At 53.1% G+C, this 20,101-nt stretch overlaps 1 protein-coding gene across 1 annotated transcript; it reads left to right on the top strand.

Annotated features, from left to right (window-relative positions):
- Nucleotides 1-355: 355 nt before the first annotated feature.
- Nucleotides 356-2,482, top strand: LOC309574615 (palmitoyltransferase ZDHHC13-like; the record flags this gene model as incomplete). The annotated part of the gene is made up of 4 exons (XM_082284396.1): nucleotides 356-376; nucleotides 891-1,024; nucleotides 1,407-1,529; nucleotides 1,990-2,482. The coding sequence occupies 4 exons, from the start codon at nucleotides 356-358 to the stop codon at nucleotides 2,069-2,071; spliced, it is 360 nt and encodes a 119-aa protein (XP_082140522.1). The 3' UTR covers nucleotides 2,072-2,482.
- Nucleotides 2,483-20,101: the final 17,619 nt, after the last annotated feature.

The raw sequence follows: 20,101 nt of genomic DNA, 5'->3' as shown, positions 1-20,101 counted from the left end.
TGTGCTCCAGAGCCTTCACCAAGGGACCGCTTCCAGCTGCAGAGGCACAACCCCCCGAAAAATTCGCCAGCAGAAAAGGGTCCTTGTCTGACACAAGCCGGGGGGATCCTGTGCGAAAACGAGAGAGTTTTTCGCTGTGGCTGTCTCGGTAAAAGGGAAGGAGCCATTTCAGGCACAGCTCAACAAGCCTGGCAGCCGCCGATCTGCCCGCCCAAGCGGCTCCGCAGCGGCCGGGGCAGCTCAGGAATGGCTCCCCTGGGCTTCCCCGGTCCCGCCCCGCCCGGGCCGTGAGTGCCCGGCCCCGCCCCGCAGGCGTGCCCAGGAAGCGGGAGCAGGAAGCTGCGGGGCCGCGGGGATGGCGGGCAGCGGCCCGGCGGTGAGCGGGGAGCCCGCGGGCAGTGCCGGGGCTGGAGCGGGGCTGGGACCCGGCGCTGCCCGGGCCGGGGGTGCGGAGCGCGGCCGCGGGCCCCTGGCAGGCGGCGAGGGCCGGGCCGCGGTGCCGCCGGGGTCTGGCGGGCGCTGCCGGGCAAGAGCCGTCCGTGTCCTGCCCTGCGTGTGCCTCGTCTGTTGCCTCGCATGGGCTTTCAGACTGCACGGGCGGCACTGCGGCTCCCAAGTGCGTTTATAACCCTCCGCAAGGCCGTAGCTGTTGGTTCTGGTGTGGCAGCGCTGTGGTGGCTGAGGCTGCTGTGTCGGGAACCAGCTCTGCAGGCTGCTGAATAGAAGGATTAGTCTCTTGCCAGGTGGTTTTACCCGTGCTTTGAATTAACCTCTTCGTTTGTATTGACAGAAGCTGACACACACAGTGAGTGCTTCTGGTAAAGAGGGCGGTGTGTGTGGTGTGCAGCCGATAAATACCAGCGGTTAATAATTGTTTTGTTAACTGACAGTGTACAAGCCATTGCCACGGGCCTCATCGACCCCATATGCACAACAGGCAGAGCGCCCGTGGAGAGCAAGGTCTCCCAGGCCCATATCCCGTTGCTGAAGACCCCAGCAGCTGTGATATTGTCAAGGCTACACAGTAAGTACATATTCTGAGGGTGCAAAGTGTTGCAATGGATGGGTGTGTCCTCAAATGTGAGCCAGGCTGGATATTTTACAAAGGAAACGTTTTCAGTTTCGTTTTCTCCCAGTAGTGGAAGAAGAGAAGTCACTTACAGTTGCTATTGTAAATAAAAGCATTCCAAGCAGCTTTCTTTAAATAGAAACTTCTCATCAAGGCACAGCCTCATTCTTTTTACAAGCCTTCCATTGAATGCAATGTGGAATTTGCTCAAGTAGGAGCTGCTGGGTGATCTTTCTCATATGTGTTTTTCCTCTAGGATGCAACTGTTTCCAGACTGGAGAATACTGAAGAGATGATAAGTAAATTGATTTTTTTTTTTTTTTTCCCCTCATTTAAGGTATGGAATGCTAGAGCGATGCAAAGAATTGGTAGAAGCAGGATACGATGTTTGCCAACCAGACAAAGAAAATGTGACTCTTCTTCACTGGGCAGCAACAAACAACAGACAGGAGCTGGTGAAGTAAGCCGGGAGTCCCTGTGACAGTAACAGAGCATATTCTGCCACTGTTACCTATAATCACTTTGTTGCTTTTGTACTGGAAAAGGAAGCCGGTGCCTGAGAAGAAAAGGGTAGAATTCAAATTTTGATGCGCTTAGCTTTGCATTGATGTCACTGGAATGTAAAGACAGTGCGGTTTCTTCAGATGTGAAATCATGTATTGCATGAAATAATTTTATTTTCGTGGGTTTTTTTAACAAAGGTGAAAGCTGATCTTAGAAGTACCTTGCTAAAGACTGTATTGTTTCTTCAGCATTTTCTTGAAACAGTGTCATTTACTGCAAAAGCACTTCTGTCCGTTTGCTTCTCTAGTGAATTTTTTATTAGGAGTCATTTACTCCTTTAGCTGTGTTACCATTCGTATCATGTTTTGCTATTTTATTATGTCTGTTCCTGACCTTCCTGTGTTGCTATTACACAGCTACTACATTTCCAAAGGTGCGGTAGTGGATCAGCTCGGTGGAGATTTGAATTCTACGCCCCTGCACTGGGCCATTAGGTAATGCTGCTTGCAACCGCTACTTGCAAATCTGTCGGTATTGACAGCTGTGGTAGCGTTTCCTGAGATCCGCAGAACAAAGCAGTGCTTGGCTGCAGAAAACATATGCTGAAATAATTCTTCTGGGAAAACTTGTCCGAGTGCAAATTCTCCCATTGGAAGATGAGTGCTTCCTTCTGGACCATCAGTCTTTTGCCAGAGTCAGAGACTTGGCTGACTGCTCAGAGGAGAAATTACTGTAGAATAACCTCTGTATTCTAAATGAACACTTTGCCCTAGGCTCAATCATTAAGGTATATATTGAATATGATTTGCTGAAAAAGCCATGAGAATCTGAGAGAAAACTGTTTTTTGTGCGGTCTCTAGGAGAACTCTAAGGGCAATGCTTTCAATAAAATATCAATTTTTAAAATCATCTCTATAGTTTCATTTCACGCCTCGTTATAAACAAGGACACCTTCCCAGGGGAAGGCAGCATCCAAAGGAGCTGTGCAGGGACGTGCAGATGCCAAAAGGGACTCTAGGACAGTTGGACAAGCTCCAGTGGGCTCAGCCCCCCGTGCTGGGGCAGGGAAAGAGCGTGAGGAGACCCCGCTGCGGAGGAAGGAGCGGCAGGGACGGGGGATGAAGTGATGGCAGCAAATGTCGGGAAGGAGGGGACAGAGGGATATTGGTGGGGAAAAGGGAGACACAAGAGCTCTTGGGGGCCTGAAACCATTAACGCTGTCCTGAGAAAGCCCAGCACACTCCCCCCTGCATAGCCCAGCCCCTTACCCAGGGGAAGCCGTGGCTAAAATCCTGGAAAAACGGTGCTGTGGATCCAAGGAATCAGAAGCAGGATCTGTGTGGAGGGTGTCCCTCACGGGAGGCACAGGAATCGAAGTGAGCGAGGCTGGGGCAGGAGGGTCACGTCCAGCAGAGAAGGGGGACCCTCTGTCCATGCCAAGGCCCAGGGCAGCCCTATCCCGGGAAGCGCGCAGGGAGCGGATCCTTGAGCCGCTGCACGTTCGCGCTGCCCTCGCTCAGCCGGGAGCCCCCTCGTTGCCCAGGGGGAGCTGGTGGCAGTGGGGAGTGGGAGAGGGAAAGAAGCGGACAACAAGGACCTGTCCTACACCTCCATGGACTCCGAGGCCGCGTTCATGGGCTGCGCCAAATGGCTGCCCTGTTGGGAACAGAACCAGAGACCTCCATCAACATCCTGATTTAGTGCTCCGGAAAAAGAGAAAAGAGAAAAGGAAAAAAGAGCAATAAAAACAAAGGAGGAAAAAAATTAGGAAGAGAAGATAAATAAAAAGACTGAGAATAAGACCTGGAAGGAGAAGAAGGAGGAGAAGAAAACCAGGGAGGTGCAGACAAACAAGAAGAAGGAGGAAGAAGAACAAGAAGGGGAGAAATGAGCCAGAGGACCAAAGCCCAGGTCAGAGCAGTGATCCCCACCACAAGTGCTCAGCACCCTCTGCCTGATGCCCAGTCAATCCCACCAGGGTTCAGCCTCTCCTGACCAGCTTCCCCAGTTTTAGACTCAGCAGGACATCCTGTGGTCTGGAATATCCCTCTGGCCAGTCTGGGTCGGCTGTCCTGGACATGATCCCTCCAGGCTCTTTGGCACCTCCTCGACAGCAGAGTATGGCACATGCAGGGGCTTCTAGGACCCTGCAGAGTCCTTGAGGAGGGCAAGCCCTGCTTAGCAACAACCAAACTATCCACCTGTGATCCACAGCATTCCCATCCTGCATGCAAAGGCAGCGCTGTGCCAGTTGCTGGGAAGAAAGGAATCCCACTCAAATCCAGAACAGTGGGAACACTCAGACAGTTCTCTGGGAAAATCCAAATCCATTTAACACACATGCTCCTAAGAAGATCTGACCGCCATCCGTCAACATTTTCCTGGAAGTCAGAAGCCATGTCAGGGGAGCTTCCTGAAGATGGAGGAACCTCCTTGGTTTCATGTGGATCATGTCTGCTGCAAAGCACGGAGTGTTCCCTCCTTGGAACAGCCACAGTGCCACGGGAGCTCTGCGCTGACAATTAGTAGCTCCAAGACTCTTGCTACTGGGACACTTGTCCAGTAGCTCCCAGACATCTGGCACTGGCCTGACCTCTGCGTTTACTTCCAGGCCTTTCCTGGCCATCTGCATCCTCAGCCACAAGCAGGTTCTGCAGATGGACGTGGCTCTGGGGGAGCAGGGACTCCTGTCTGTGGGCAAAGAAAACAAAGACAACTTGTAAGAAGAGAACCTGGAGCTTCTAGTTAGAAGAGAAAGGACTATTCAATCAAGGCAGGGGCGACGGAGGAAACTTTCTAAAATGGAACAAGCAGCAGAAGCACAGTAGTTTTGCAGAAGAAATTCCCCTTCCAGCACTTAGCTTAGGGAAAAAGCCTGATGTTGCCATGAGAGACATGAGTTCGTGTCTAGTATTGGGTAGCAGACATCAGAACATTTAGACTATTGGCTGTCCAGGCTCACGCTATTCGAACCTGAGAGTGAAACTATTCTAAAAGCCAGAGATGCTTGGAAGAAATGTTTCTGCTCACACCACGACTGGGGACTGTGCACCATTCATACCTTGCACCTGTCCAAAGGCCTTCCTTCCTCCGTTTGTGCTCTGAAAGCCCTCACTGAGGCTCTGGCAGGGATGGAGGCTCTTGCCAGAAGTATCACAAGCGTGGAGATCTTCCTCATCCTGCTCCTCCACTGCTGACATCAGGGAATTCCCTGGAGCTGCCAACATCTGCCTTTCCTGCTGGAGGATCTTGTTTGGCAGTTCTCTGACGCTCTTCACCTTTGGCAGCGCCGCAGCCATGGAGGTGTAGGACAGATCTTTCCCTCTCCCACTCCCCACTGCCACCAGCTCCCCCTGGGCAACGAGGGGGCTCCCGGCTGAGCGAGGGCAGCGCGAACGTGCAGCGGCTCAAGGATCCGCTCCCTGCGCGCTTCCCGGGATAGGGCTGCCCTGGGCCTTGGCATGGACAGAGGGTCCCCCTTTCTCTGCTGGGCGTGACCCTCCTGCCCCAGCCTCGCGCAGCTCGATTCCTGTGCCTCCCGTGAGGGACACCCTCCACACAGATCCTGCTTCTGATTCCTTGGATCCACAGCACTGTTTTTCCGGGATTTTAGCCACGGCTTCCCCTGGGTAAAGGATAGGGATGTGGTTAGAAGGCCAGGGAAAATGGCAGAACTGCTGACCACGAAAGGGGGTCTAAGGAGGGGTTTAGAATCAGCTTAGTCGACGTGAACCACTTAGAATGCGCCGTTACCAATGTGCATAAAGCCTATTATTGTTAGTATATAAGGAGTTCTAGTACAATCAATAAATTGGATTCCTGCTGATCACTCATATTGAGCGTCTGGGTTTCCCCTCTATCGCGACATTCTGGCGCCCGAACAGGGGACGGAAAAAGGGACCGTAGAGACGGATAGCCTACGTCCGTCAGCCTGCGGGGAATAAGGGACCATAGAGATGGACAACCTGCGGCCACGGCACGATAGAGAGTCTGCGTCGGTCCCGTAAGCAGCGCGGGAGGCTGCAGAGGTGGTGAAAAGTCCTCACCTCCGAGCCCAGGAGCACCTACAGAGGAGTCCTGCTGGCCACGCACCGCCGGGTCCTTGCAAAGGCTGCAACAGCGCACTGACGTTTAGGTATGGCTAATAGACAAGCGGTGTATGATTTGCTCAAATGCTTTTTAGAAAAGCGGAGCACACCAGGGATAGATTGCAAAAAGGATCTCCCTGGACTTTTAGATTATGGGGTTGCTAAGGGTTGTTTTATTGATCCGAATGAAGTTTTTGAGAGGGAACAGTGGGAAGTGTTTGGGGATAAGATATTTGATGCAGCTATGCAGGATGATAAGGTGGCTAAAAAGTTGATGAAGCCGTGGCGGGCAGTGAGTGATGCTTTGGCACAGTATGAGGCAGAACAGAAGGCTGCAGCAGCCGCTGCGCAGCGCTTGGGAACGCCGCTTACTCGGGAGAAGGACATGGGTGATAGCTGCCTGTTACCTCCCACAATGAATGCTTTTACTATGCAGACAGGAAAAGTAGTCTCAGATTCTGTGTTTTTGCCTCCTGCATCTCCCCAAGCTGTTTGTGACCCCTCTGCATCATTAGAGCATGAGTTATTGCCTACAGCCCCACCTTTTGAACAATCCCCCACAGCCCCCCCTCAACCGCCGCCGCCTGAGAGCCGGTCGGCAGCACTTTCACTCCCTTCTGAGCAAGCTAATAGTTCGCTTAGTGCAAACACAGACTCAAGAATTCAAGAGATAGCTAAGGAACGAGAGGAATTTTGGAGGGAGGTTGGTAAGAATATTGCTGCTGAGGGAGACATAGATTCTGCCAGAGAGTTTGTACAGGCTTTTCCAGTTGAATTTTCACCTCCTAATGCTCAAGGACAGATCACTGTTAATATCAGACCTTTAGATTGGAAAGTGCTTACCCAACTGAGAGCCACTGTTAATGAATCTGGGTTAAAAGGGGAACCAACTCGTCAAATGCTTGATTATTTATGGGGCTCTATGCTCTTGCTACCGAATGATGTTAAAAATATCACTAAGCTAATACTAACACAGCACCAGCGTATGCTGTTTGGAGCTTACTGGCAGACTTTATGCCAGCAATCGGTAGCAACGCAGCGGGGAGCAGGAGATCCTTTACATGGGGTAACTTTAGAGAAATTAATGGGTCTGGGAAATTACACCCGGACAGAAGCACAGGCTCTCATAGGTCCTGATAAGGTTCGGGAAAGCATGAATTTAGCACGACGAGCAATAGATCAGATTAAGCAACCAGGGGGATTACCATCATATATGAGTATCAAACAGGGAAGAGATGAGCCATTTGGTACCTTTATAGATCGCGTAGCAAACGCTATTGTAGCAACTGGGCTTCCAGACTATATACATGGTATTTTGCTTAAACAATGTGCTATTCAGAATTGTAACCCCACTGCACGTAGTGTGTTAGTTACTCTGCCTGCTACTTGGACTATTGAGGAGGCACTAGAGAGAATGTCACAGGTCCCTGTAGGTCCCCAAGCTATGATTGTTAATGCAATAAAGGAACTTGGAAAGGAACTGGGAATGGCGATGAAACAGCAGGTTGAGGTAGCTCAGAGGCAGATTGAGGCAAATCAGAGTCAGGTTTTAGCTGCCCTTGCACCTTTGCAAAATCACCGGAGCGGGTCTCGACGACAGACCACCCGACTGCGATGTTTTCGCTGTGGAGTCTCCGGTCACATGAGATGGGATTGCAACGCCGGTAACGTCTGGTGTCAGCATTGCCCATTGGACACCCATGCCAGCACTGCCTGCCGGAGGTCGGGAAACGGGAAGTCGAGCGGGAAGGCCCGCCCCGCGATGACACCAAAAGCGGCAGCGTACCCAGCGACCCAGGAAATCAACACCTGCGTGCCTCTACCGACTCTGAGCAGCACTTTCGTCTCCAGCCCGCAACCCGGGGGAGCCTCGGATTGGACTTGGCAACCTCAATAAACTGTACTCTTATAGACAATCGACCGCAGCGTGTCCCCACCGGGATCAAAGGACCTATAATTATAAATGGAAAACCAGTCGGAGCACTTTTAATCGGACGCTTATCAGCAGCCATGGAAGCATTACAAATACTTACAGGACTAATTGATGTGGATTATACTGGAGAAATCCAAATTATGGTACAGACTCTTTTTCCACCAATGTTTATAGAAAAGGGCACTCGACTGGCCCAATTGGTGCCTTTGCCGGTTCTCACTGAAGGACTGTCACCCATACGCTCCGACCCCAGGGGTGAGGGAGCCTTCGGATCCACAGGGCCGGCAGCCATGCTCACTGTGAGCTTGAAAAATCGGCCACGCCGCCAGGTGACAGTAACATACCAAGAAGAGACTGTTACCCTGACAGCACTCTTGGACACTGGCACTGATGTATCCATCATCAGCAGTCACCACTGGCCTCAGCATTGGCCCACCTTTGAATCTGACGCTACAGTCACTGGAGTGGGAGGACTTACCCTCGCTCGCAAGTCCCCCCCATTGCAATGGACTATAGCTGATCAAGTGATAAATTGCAGTGTGTCCATCATCCCATTGCCACTTGGTATTGCTGCTCTGGTGGGACGAGACATACTCGCTCAAATGGGCATGGTTCTTACCACAGACCAAAATTTTTAGGAGTGGCCATTGCTTGGACTTTCCCCATCCCTATTCGGTGGAAGACAGAACAGCCGATTTGGGTTGAGCAATGGTCCCTAAAGAGGGAAAGTCTTGAACAAGCACATATTCTGGTTCAAGAGCAATTTAATCAAGGACATTTACGACTTTCTACAAGTCCCTGGAATACTCCAATTTTTGTCATTCAAAAGAAATCAGGGAAATATAGACTGTTGCATGATTTATGAGCTGTTAATCGAAAAATGCATGATATGGGGGCCCTTCAACCAGGCCTACCAAATCCTTCAATGCTACCAGCAGGGTGGTCGCTGCTAATAGTCGACCTCAAGGACTGTTTTTTCACCATTTCCCTGCATGAAGATGACAAGCCGAGATTTGCTTTTACTCTGCCAGCCATTAACAGAGAAGCACCTGCTCAACGCTTTGAATGGACACTGCTTCCTCAGGGTATGCGCAACTCACCTACCCTTTGTCAACTCTATGTTGATTCAGCACTGCAGCCCATTCGGAAAATGTTTCCAGATACCATCATTTATCATTACATGGATGATATCCTGTTAGCGCAAGAAAATCCGTTCACCACGCAGCAAAAGGATATACTGCACAGGACTTTGAATGATCGGGGCCTGCACATAGCTCCCGAGAAAATTCAAACTTCAGCTCCGTGGATTTATCTAGGTTGGAAAATCACTGACAGCACTATCCAACCTCAAAAGCTCACCATTCATACAGACATCCGTAACCTGCATGATGCGCAGAAACTTATGGGAGATCTGCAGTGGCTTCGCCCTGTAGTTGGCATTCCTAATGAACTGCTAAATGAGCTTCGTCCACTTTTGAGAGGCACCAACCCTGCACAGTCAGTTACACTGACGCCTGAACAGAAGGCTGTGCTACAGACTATTGCAGAGCAGATCACTACAGGCCTCACTTCAAGACGTGATCCTGCATTACCTTTGGACATTACAATCATTTGTGGCCCACAGTATCTGCTTGCTGCAATCACCCAATGCAAATTAACAGAAATGGGGGAGCTACCCAAGGATATCAGGGTCCTAGAACTGATTGCACCACCATTGCAGCCTAGAAGGACAATTCAAGAGAAAGTGGCAACTTTAGCAGACTTAATTCAAAAGGCGCGCATCAGAATTTTGCAGGTGGATGGAACAGATCCAGGGACGATCTGGATACCTATATCACCCACGGATCTAGAATGGTTCCTGCTTAACTCACCGGAGCTACAGCGAGCCCTCTTGAGCAAAGGACCTAATTTGGTAGCAAAGCCACTACCAACACCTGTGTTAGCCTGGATGACTAACCGTGGGTGGATTTCTAAACCAAAAAGAGCTCAAGAACCGCTGGATAATGCGCTTACTGTGTTCACTGATGCTGGAAGAAAGTCACGGAAAGCAGCGGTCACGTGGAAAGAGGATAACACTTGGAGGCACCAGATTCTAAAAGCAACACCAGAGGATTCATTACAAACATTAGAACTTTATGCTGTTGCTTGGGCCTTGGTGCGATGGAAGGACATTCGCCTCAATATTGTTTCAGATTCTTTATATGTAGTAGGGGTTGCGAATCGCATTGAGGATGCAGCACTGCGTGACATCAAAAACCAGAGACTGGTAGCACTCCTTATCAGCATGCAAATAGCAATTGCTAAACTAACTGAAGCATATGCAGTGCTACATATTAGAAGCCACATGAGCACAGACGGCCTAGGGGAAGGAAATGACCGGGCTGATCAGCTAGTGGCAGGAATTGTCCAGCCCCCACTACCGGTTCACCAACAGGCGAGAGAGGCTCATGCCACCTTCCACCAGAATGCTAAAGGACTTGCACGAAGCTACGGCATTTCCATAGCCGAAGCGCAAGCAATTGTTAAGGCCTGTCCGGTGTGCAGTTTCCATAATAGTGAAATTGGAATAGGCTGTGGAGTTAATCCCAGAGGACTTAAGCCAATGAACTTTGGCAGATGGATGTTACGCATGTTCCAGCATTAGGCTGCCTGAAATATCTCCACGTCTCTGTTGATACCTATAGCCACTTCATTTGGGCTACACCACAGCCAGGCGAAAAGGCTAGAGACGTGCGCAGACATTTAACTAGTTGCTTTGCAGTGATGGGAGTCCCGAAAGCCATCAAGACGGACAATGGCCCTGCTTATGTTAGCAAGACCATTCAAACGTTCCTGCAAACATGGAACATCAGTCACACCGCGGGAATCCCACACTCACCTACTGGGCAAGCTATTGTAGAAAGAGCTAATGGGACTGTAAAGAGATATTTAGAGAAGTTTAAAGATATTATAGACCCAAAAGAAAGAGTAGCAAAAGCTTTGTTTGTATTAAACCATCTTTGTATTTTTGGTGATGAAAAAGAGCCCCCTGCAATAAAACATAAAGAAGGGGCTCCACCAGCTCAAAGGGGAACTGGAAGCTATGTTCACTTTAAGGACATGGCTACTGGGGAATGGAAAGGCCCTGCAGAAGTGTTATATTTTGGTCGTGGCTATGTTTGTGTGCTTACTCCTACAGGTCCGCAGTGGATACCCAGCCGCTGGGTCAAACCAACACCGCTCAAGCCTGGAGCCTCCACAATACCACCTTCCAGAGCTGAGTCTGCTTTGGCTACATCTAGTAGCTGATCCGGTGATCGCACCTCTTGCAAACATCGTGCCTACCCGACTTAGGCACTTTGAATCCTGGGAGGAAGCAGAACAGCTACTGGACGCCCTTGAACAGTATTATCCAGGGAAACTTAATTGTCGAACCTGTGGTGTTTGCGGGAAGCCAGGGCATTTTGCATGGTGTCCTGGGTTGCGGTGTATTCTATTACCATCCCCATCAGCTGTTGAAATCAGGTGGGGCAGTGTTTCCTTGCCTCCTCCCCCCAGACTATCTTGCTGTTAATGGCCCATCGTTGTCCTGCCGCATGACTCAGAGATAACTCCCTCCGGACTATCTTCTGTTAATGAGCCTAATCAACACTTGGCCTCATGACTCATTACCCCATTGTGAGATGCTCCACCCAGAGGGAGGAACCAAGCATCCCAGCGTGGATATAAGCTGAGGCTGAACACCAGAGAGGGGGCCTTTCCACTGGATTTCCAGAGGACAGGAGCTACACAGCCACCACTGGACCTTCTGAGGAGGAGCAGACCCTTCTTTTTCTACAGGATCGCCACTTTGGGAGGACTGCAGCCACCATTCTAGCAGACTGCCAACACCACCCTGACTAACAGGGTGCCAGGTTGTATCCTAACTCTGTCAGTTTAACCCAGTGTTATCCGCTTTTATTGTTTTTTTTCTTTCCCCCTCCTTTTATTTCCCTATTAAATTGTTATTCTGACTTGGTGTCTCCCACTAGTTTGTTTTCAAACTAGAACATAATTTGGCGCCCAGTGTGGGGCAGGCTGCTGAGAAAAGTCAGAATTACAATTTTGTATTGTAGAAGCCACCTACTCACTATGATGTTCAACATTCTTACATGGGTCTTGTACTTAGCTCTCTATATTTTTCCGCACATGGGAAGCTATCTGCCGATTGCAATGCTCCTGTGTAGACCAGGGTATGGTATAAAATTTGCTTTATTAGTCTATTATGCCTACTGCATGATAACCTCCGAGACAATGAACATAATTCGGAATATATACTCAACTTTATCTGCTTGTCCTACTTTAGGCTGCTACATCTGGGGCTTCAACAATCATACCCAGCCCCTGGGGGGAGGATTAAAGAATGCTTTTTTCCAGCCTTTCAGACCGGACACAGCAGTTTTTGAAAATATTGAGTTCCCTGTGATGTTAAGGATGGCATAATCTTGTTGTCAGTTCTCTTCTCTTTTTTCTCTATGACCTGCACTGTGTACACCATGCTTAGGATCAGAGCTATGGCACAGCATCCCCAGGATGAGAGGAAAAAAAGAGCCGAGCAACAAGCACAATGTCTACACAGATTGTCGCAAAGAAGAAAGGAACCAAAAGCATAGTGACAGCATCCATCCCTACTCAGACTGTCACAGAGGAGAAAGAACCCAGACGCAAGACCGCAGCGTCCATGTCCACGCAGACTGACGCAGAGGAGGAAAAAACCAAAGGCACTGTCAGCATCTCCACACAAACTGTTACTGAACCAGAACAGCCTAAACCGATTGCAGTTGCCCCTGTTCAGAAGAAGAAATCAAAAAGCAAATCAGTCCGCATAGTGACTGATGAGGATGCAGCAGGACCTTCGCACCCAGCAGAAGAGGCAGAGCCAGAGATCATCACTCGGTCGCTATCCCTGGGTGAGCTGCGAGACCTGCGGAGGGAATTCACCCGCCAGACAAATGAGTCCATCCTGACCTGGCTGCTCCGCATCTGGGACGCTGCAGCCAATGACACCATTCTGGACGGAAGTGAGGCCAGGCAGCTGGGATCTCTGTCCCGGGATGTGGTCATTGACCAGGGGATCGGGAGAACCCAAGAAACTCTCAGCCTCTGGCGGCGACTGCTTACAAGTGTAAGGGACAGGTACCTTTGTAAAGAAGACCTCCAGGTGCACCAAGGGAAATGGAGCACAATGGAACAAGGTATCCGGTGCCTGAGGGAATTGGCTGTGCTGGAGATCATTTTCTCAGAAGACGAGAGATTTCCTAAGAGCCCAGATGGTGTCCAGTGCACGTCACAGATGTGGTTGAGGTTCGCATGCCTCGGACCAGAGATGTACTCCCGTTATCTGGCAACGCTGCAATGGAGGGAAGGTGAGGACAGGGTGGGTGTCTTGGTGAACAAGCTGAGGATTTACGAGGACACCGTCACAGCCCCGTTTCGCACTCATGTCTCATCTGTGGAAACAAGGCTGGCTGAGCAAGTCCGGAGCTTGATTGAAGAAGGCCATCAGAAACTGAAAAAGGAACTTAAGGAAGAGATTTACCACATCCCGCCAGAACCAACAAGAGTCTCTGCCATTAGGAGCCGGCATCCCCCAACCAGGGAGACAGGATACACCCCACGAGGTAATCTCTGGTTTTTCCTTCAGGAACATAGAGAAGACATGAGTAAGTGGCATGGAAAACCCACCTCCTCCTTAGCAGCCAGGGTACGTGAACTAAAAAGAGGGGCAACTACCACAAGAAGCGCATCTAGAGTCAATATTGCTCCGGTCTCTCGCACACAGAACTCCAGACGGCATAGGAATGATAACATGACCGATCCTCTTGAAGGGACCTCAGGAGCATATTCACCGGAAGGGAGCAACATGTACCATGATCAGGAATAGAGGGGCCCTTCCTCTAGCCAGGTAGAGGAAAGGGAGAATCGGGTGTTTTGGACTGTGTGGATCCGATGGCCTGGCACATCTGACCCACAAAAATACACGGCTTTGGTTGACACCAGCGCTCAATGTACTCTGATGCCATCAAGGTATGTGGGAGCAGAACCCATTTCTATTTCTGGGGTGACAGGAGGATCCCAGCAGCTGACTGTACTGGAAGCTGAAGTGAGTTTAACTGGGAACGAGTGGCAGAAACACCCCATCGTCACTGGCCCAGAGGCCCCGTGCATTCTCGGCATAAACTATCTCAGAAATGGATATTTCAAGGACCCAAAAGGACATCGTTGGGCTTTTGGGATAGCTGCTGTGGAGACAGAAGATATCAGACAACTGAGTACATTGCCTGGCCTCTCAGATGACCCCACTGCCATGGGACTGCTAAGAGTCGCAGAACAGCAGGTACCAATCGCCACAGCAACAGTGCACCGCCGGCAATACCGCACCGACCGAGACTCTGTGGTTCCCATCCATGAGATGATTCGCAAACTGGAGAGCCAAGGGGTGGTCAGCAAGGCCCATTCACCTTTCAACAGCCCTATATGGCCAGTGCGTAAGTCCAGTGGAGAATGGAGGCTGACGGTGGACTACTGTGGCCTGAATGAGGTCACACCACCATTGAGCGCCGCTGTGCCGGACGTTGGAACTTCAGTACGAGCTGGAGTCCAAAGCAGCGAAGTGGTACTCCACTATTGACATTGCCAATGCCTTCTTCTCCATTCCTTTGGCAGCAGAAAGCAGGCCCCAGTTTGCTTTTACCTGGAAGGGTGTGCAATACACCTGGAACCGACTGCCCCAGGGGTGGAAGCACAGTCCCACCATTTGCCACGGACTGATCCAGACTGCATTGGAAAAGGGTGAGGCTCCAGAACATCTGCAATACATCGATGACATCATTGTGTGGGGAAACACAGCAAAGGAAGTGTTTGAGAAAGGAGAGAAAATCATCCAGATTCTCCTGGAAGCTGGCTTTGCCATCAAAAGGAGCAAAGTCAAGGGACCTGCTCAAGAGATCCAGTTCCTGGGAGTAAAGTGGCAAGATGGACGACGTCAGATTCCCACCGAGGTCATCAATAAGATCACTGCGATGTCTCCACCGACCAGCAAGAAGGAAACACAAGCTTTCCTAGGTGCCATAGGTTTCTGGAGGATGCACATTCCCGAGTACAGCCAGATCGTGAGCCCTCTCTACCTGGTTACCCGCAAGAAGAATGATTTCCACTGGGGCCCTGAACAGCAGCAAGCCTTCGCCCAGATCAAGCAGGAAATTGCTCACGCCATAGCCCTTGGCCCAGTCAGGATGGGACCAGAGGTGAAGAACGTGCTCCACTCTGCAGCCGGGAACAATGGTCTGTCCTGGAGCCTCTGGCAGAAGGTGCCTGGTGAGACTCGTGGCCGACCACTGGGATTCTGGAGCCGAAGCTACAGAGGGTCTGAAGCCAACTACACTCCCACAGAGAAGGAAATCTTGGCAGCCTATGAAGGAGTCCAAGCTGCCTCTGAGGTAATTGGCACTGAAGCACAGTTGCTTCTGGCACCCCGACTACTGGTGCTGGGTTGGATGTTCAAGGGAAAGGTTCCTTCCACGCATCATGCCACCGACACCACATGGAGCAAATGGATTGCCCTCATCACACAGCGTGCCCGTATTGGAAACCCGAATCGCCCTGGGATTCTAGATATTATAACAAACTGGCCTGAAGGTGAGGCTTTTGGATTATCTTCTGAAGAAGAGGAAGAGCAAGTGACTCGTGCTGAGGAAGCCCCACCATATAATGAGCTACCAGAGACTGAAAGACGTTATGCCCTCTTCACTGATGGTTCCTGCCGAATTGTAGGCGCTAACCGAAAGTGGAAAGCTGCAGTATGGAGCCCCACACGACGAGTTGCACAAGCTACCGAGGGACAAGGTGGATCGAGTCAGGTTGCAGAGCTTAAAGCCGTCCAGCTGGCTTTGGATATTGCTGAACGAGAGAAGTGGCCGAGGCTCTATCTCTACACCGACTCATGGATGGTAGCTAATGCTCTGTGGGGATGGCTGGATCGCTGGAGAAAGGCCAACTGGCAGCGCAGAGGGAAACCCATCTGGGCCGCTGAGATTTGGCAGGACATCGCCGCCCGAGTAGAGAAGCTGACCGTGAAGGTTCGACACGTGGATGCGCACGTACCCAAGAGTCGGGCTAATGAAGAGCATCGCAACAACGAGCAGGTGGACCGAGCTGCTAAGGTGAAAGTATCTCAGGTGGATCTGGACTGGCAGCACAAGGGAGAATTATTCCTAGCTCGTTGGGCCCATGATGCCTCTGGTCATCAGGGGAGAGATGCAACATACCGATGGGCCCGTGACCGAGGGGTGGACCTTTCCATGGACAGCATCTCACAGGTCATCCACAGTTGTGAGACCTGTGCTGCAATCAAACCGGCCAAGCGGGTGAAGCCTCTGTGGTACGGTGGACGATGGTCAAAGTACAGGTATGGGGAAGCCTGGCAGGTTGATTACATCACCCTTCCCCAAACCCGCCAAGGCAAGCGCTACGTGTTGACCATGGTTGAAGCGACAACTGGATGGCTGGAGACCTACCCTGTGCCCCATGCTACAGCCCGGAACACCATCCTGGGCCTGGAAAAGCAAGTCCTGTGGAGACATGGCACCCCTGACAGGATCGAGTCGGACAACGGGACTCATTTTAAGAACAGCCTCATCAACACCTGGGCCAGAGAACACGGTATCGAATGGATATATCATATTCCTTATCATGCACCAGCTGCCGGAAAAGTTGAACGCTGCAATGGACTACTTAAAACCACCCTGAAGGCACTTGGTGGGGGGACCTTCAAAAATTGGGAAGTGAATTTAGCAAAGGCCACCTGGATGGTCAATACCCGAGGGTCCATCAATCGAGCTGGTCCCGCCGAGTCTGAACCCTTGCACACAGTGGATGGAGATAGAGTCCCTGCGGTACACCTGAGGGGTATTTTAGGAAAGACTGTTTGGATTAATCCCACCTCAGGCAAAGGCAAACCCATCCGTGGGATTGTCTTTGCTCAAGGACCTGGTTGCACTTGGTGGGTAATGCAAAAAGATGGGGAAACCCATTGTGTACCACAAGGAGACCTAATCTTAGGTGAGAACGGTGCGTAGGGTTTCATTGTGTATATATATATATATATATATATATATATATGTATGTATGTAAGGGGTGGATAATGTCCTGGGTTGCGGTGTATTCTATTACCATCCCCATCAGCTGTTGAAATCAGGTGGGGCAGTGTTTCCTTGCCTCCTCCCCCCAGACTATCTTGCTGTTAATGGCCCATCATTGTCCTGCCGCATGACTCAGAGATAACTCCCTCTGGACTATCTTCTGTTAATGAGCCTAATCAACACTTGGCCTCATGACTCATTACCCCATTGTGAGATGCTCCACCCAGAGGGAGGAACCAAGCATCCCAGCGTGGATATAAGCTGAGGCTGAACACCAGAGAGAAGGCCTTTCCACTGGATTTCCAGAGGACAGGAGCTACACAGCCACCACTGGACCTTCTGAGGAGGAGCAGACCCTTCTTTTTCTACAGGATCGCCACTTCGGGAGGACTGCAGCCACCATTCTAGCAGACTGCCAACACCACCCCGACTAACAGGGTGCCAGGTTGTATCCTAACTCTGTCAGTTTAACCCAGTGTTATCCGCTTTTATTGTTTTTTTTCTTTCCCCCTCCTTTTATTTCCCTATTAAATTGTTATTCTGACTTGGTGTCTCCCACTAGTTTGTTTTCAAACTAGAACAGTGCTGCTCTACTCTGGGATGTGGCAGGCGTTGTGGAAAGAACTGGAGGAGCTGCTGAAGCGAGGCCACCTGCCCTGCTGTGGCTCGTCCAGCTCCTCCAGGAACCTCCATCCCTTCAAGAGGCTGCTCCCAGCAAGATTCTCCATCCCTGGGAGAGCCTCAAGCCTTGCAAGGACGGCACACCATCAGAGACCCGCCACCCAGGCAAGAAGCTCAGGCTGTCAGAGATCCTCCATCCTGCCAGGAGCGTCCGCTATCTCTGACAGCCTCCATCCCCCGCAGACGCTCAGTGAGACCTGTCAGCCTGCAGAAGGTGCAGAGCCTGTGCACAGGTCTCCCAGCTCCCTTGGACTCAGGGACTTCAACAACACGGGTGCAACCCTGACAACTGACGTTGCCACGGAAAGCCCAGTAGTCCAAGTGGGAGCCCAGCCCGATCCAGGGGAGCCTTCTCAGGAGCAGGTGGCAGAGCAGCGAGTGAGCTGGAGCCAGCAGTTGCCAGCCCACAGCTCCCAGGACGCTGTGCCGGCTGTGCCAGCTGGCAACAGCCCGTGCCTGGTGGCGGAAACGACCCTCAAGACACCCAGGAGGTCCCTCCATCTCCAGGAAGCTGCTCCGAGACGGCCACCGACTACCACGAAGGCCTTTTTGGTAGCAGGTGAGATCTTGTGAGGAGCTGTCTTGAGGCTCTCCCGGGGCTCTTGAGGGGCATGCCCAGGCCAGGCCAGGGCCCTTGAGAGCAGCCGAGTCCCTGGCTGCTTCCAGTGCTTCTGATGCCACGGCTTCAAAAAACCCCTCGCTGGTTTGCAGCTGCTCCTGACACCCCCCTGTGCGAGTCCTCGGGCTGTAGCCCCGGCCGTCCTCAACAGCAGAGTCCAGCCCACGACGCCGGGGACAGCGACGGTGCCGCCCTGCCCCGCTGCCCTCCGGCTCCTGCAGCCGCCTCTGCGCGCTCCCCTGCCCCAGCTCTGCTGCTCGCCAGCCCGACGGCTGCAAGGCGGTGGCCGCTGCCCGGCGCGCAGCAGGAAGCAGGTCAGAGCAACGTGGCCCGCGCTGGCTCGGCCCGCTTCACTCGCGGGCACTCGGCCGGGGGGGCCCTGGGCGCAAGGCTGATGGCTCGGTCTCGGTCGCAGGGCAAAAGAAGAAGCTGCAGGAGCTGTACCAGCTGGGCCCGCAGCTGGGCAGCGGTGGCTTCAGCACCGTTTTCTCGGGCATCCGCCTCTCGGACGGGAGCCCGGTAGGTGGCCGGGACGGCGGGGCGCGGGAGGAGGGCCAGGGGCGGGGCGGGGCAGGGCTTGAGCTCAGCCCCGTCTCTCGTGGCCTTGCAGGTGGCCATCAAACGCGTGGCCCGGGAGAGCGTCCTGCAGTGGTACGAGCTGGTGAGTGAGCGGGGCCACCGCGACAGAGCGGGCCGTGGCGGGCGGGGATAAGGCCGGGGCCCCGAGGGCGGGAGGCGGCGCAGGGCGGGGGGAGCGGGCGTGGGCTCAGCGTGCGAGCCGGAGCATGGCGGGCCCGGGGATGCCAAACACCGGAGGTGGGGCCGGGCAGGGGGGCACCCCCCAAGCATCCCCTGGGCGGGAGGAAGCCCAAGCACCAGGGAGGCTGCCCGAGGGGGGGCACTGGGGCATCCCAGGCACGGGGCAGCGCAGCCACAGGGCGGCATCAGGCCTGCTGCAGGCACTGTCTCCTCCTCACAGCCCGACGGCACCCGTGTTCCCATGGAGATTGTGCTCATGGAGAAGGTGGGCTCTGGCTGCCACAACATCATCCAGCTCCTCGACTGGTTTGAGCTGCCTGACAGCTTCCTGCTGGTGATGGAGCGTCCGGAGTCATCGCAGGATCTCCTGGCCTTCCTGCTGGAGCAGGGGTTCCTGTGCGAGGAGATGGCGCGCTGGCTTTTCTGCCAGGTGCTGGAGGCCGTGCGGCACTGCACCGCCTGCGGCGTCCTGCACCGGGACATCAAGCCGGAGAACCTCCTCGTGGACCCGGAGAGTGGCGACCTGAAGCTCATCGACTTCGGCTGCTGCACCTTCCTCCAGGAGCAGGCCTTCACGCGATTTGCCGGTGAGCCCACAGGCCGGGCCCCGCTCCCAGTGCCCGGCACTGCACGGCCCCATTCCCTCCTGGGCTGCGGGGTGCGGCATTCAGCCGGCTGCCGGCTGCCCTTTGGCACGGGCCAGATGCTGTGCCCCAGGAGCCGGCTGCCGGCCCTGCCCACAGAGGGGGGCTGCCAAAGCCAGGCCCCGGCCGCTCGGCTTGGCAGGCCCGCAAGGGCTTGGGCTGCTCCGCTGGCCTTGTTTGCCTCGCAGAATGGTTTCCTGGCTTTGGCCAATTGGCTGGGGGACGCCGGGCGGCCCCGGGGGGAAGTTGTGGCCACCGGCGCAGCCCCTGCTTCCGCCAGGAGGCTGGCACCAGGCTCTGGAAGGCAGCAGCCTGCGCCTGGACAGCGCCGCCTGTGTCCCCTAGGAACACACATGTACAGCCCGCCCGAGTGGATCTGCCTTGGCTGCTACCACGGCCATTCGGCGACCATCTGGTCCCTGGGCGTGCTGCTGTACGTCATGGTCTGCGGGAACACGCCCTTCCAGGAGGACCGTGCCATCGTGTCGGGGCAGCTCTTCTTCTGGCAGCAGGTCTCTCCAGGTTGGTGTCCGGCCTCAAGAAGGCAGGCTTTGGCAGATGGCACCGCGCAGCCCAGCGTGGCCCTCACGCAGCTGCGCGGGAGGTCGATCTGCCCTCAAGGGCTGGCCGCAGGCGGCGGCCCGTG

The sequence above is a fragment of the Coloeus monedula genome, assembly GCF_965178545.1.
Source record: "Coloeus monedula genome assembly, chromosome: 6".
Classification (NCBI taxonomy): domain Eukaryota; kingdom Metazoa; phylum Chordata; class Aves; order Passeriformes; family Corvidae; genus Coloeus; species Coloeus monedula.
Note: the sequence above shows the minus strand (reverse complement) of the source record. Positions and strands in the feature narration are given on the sequence as shown.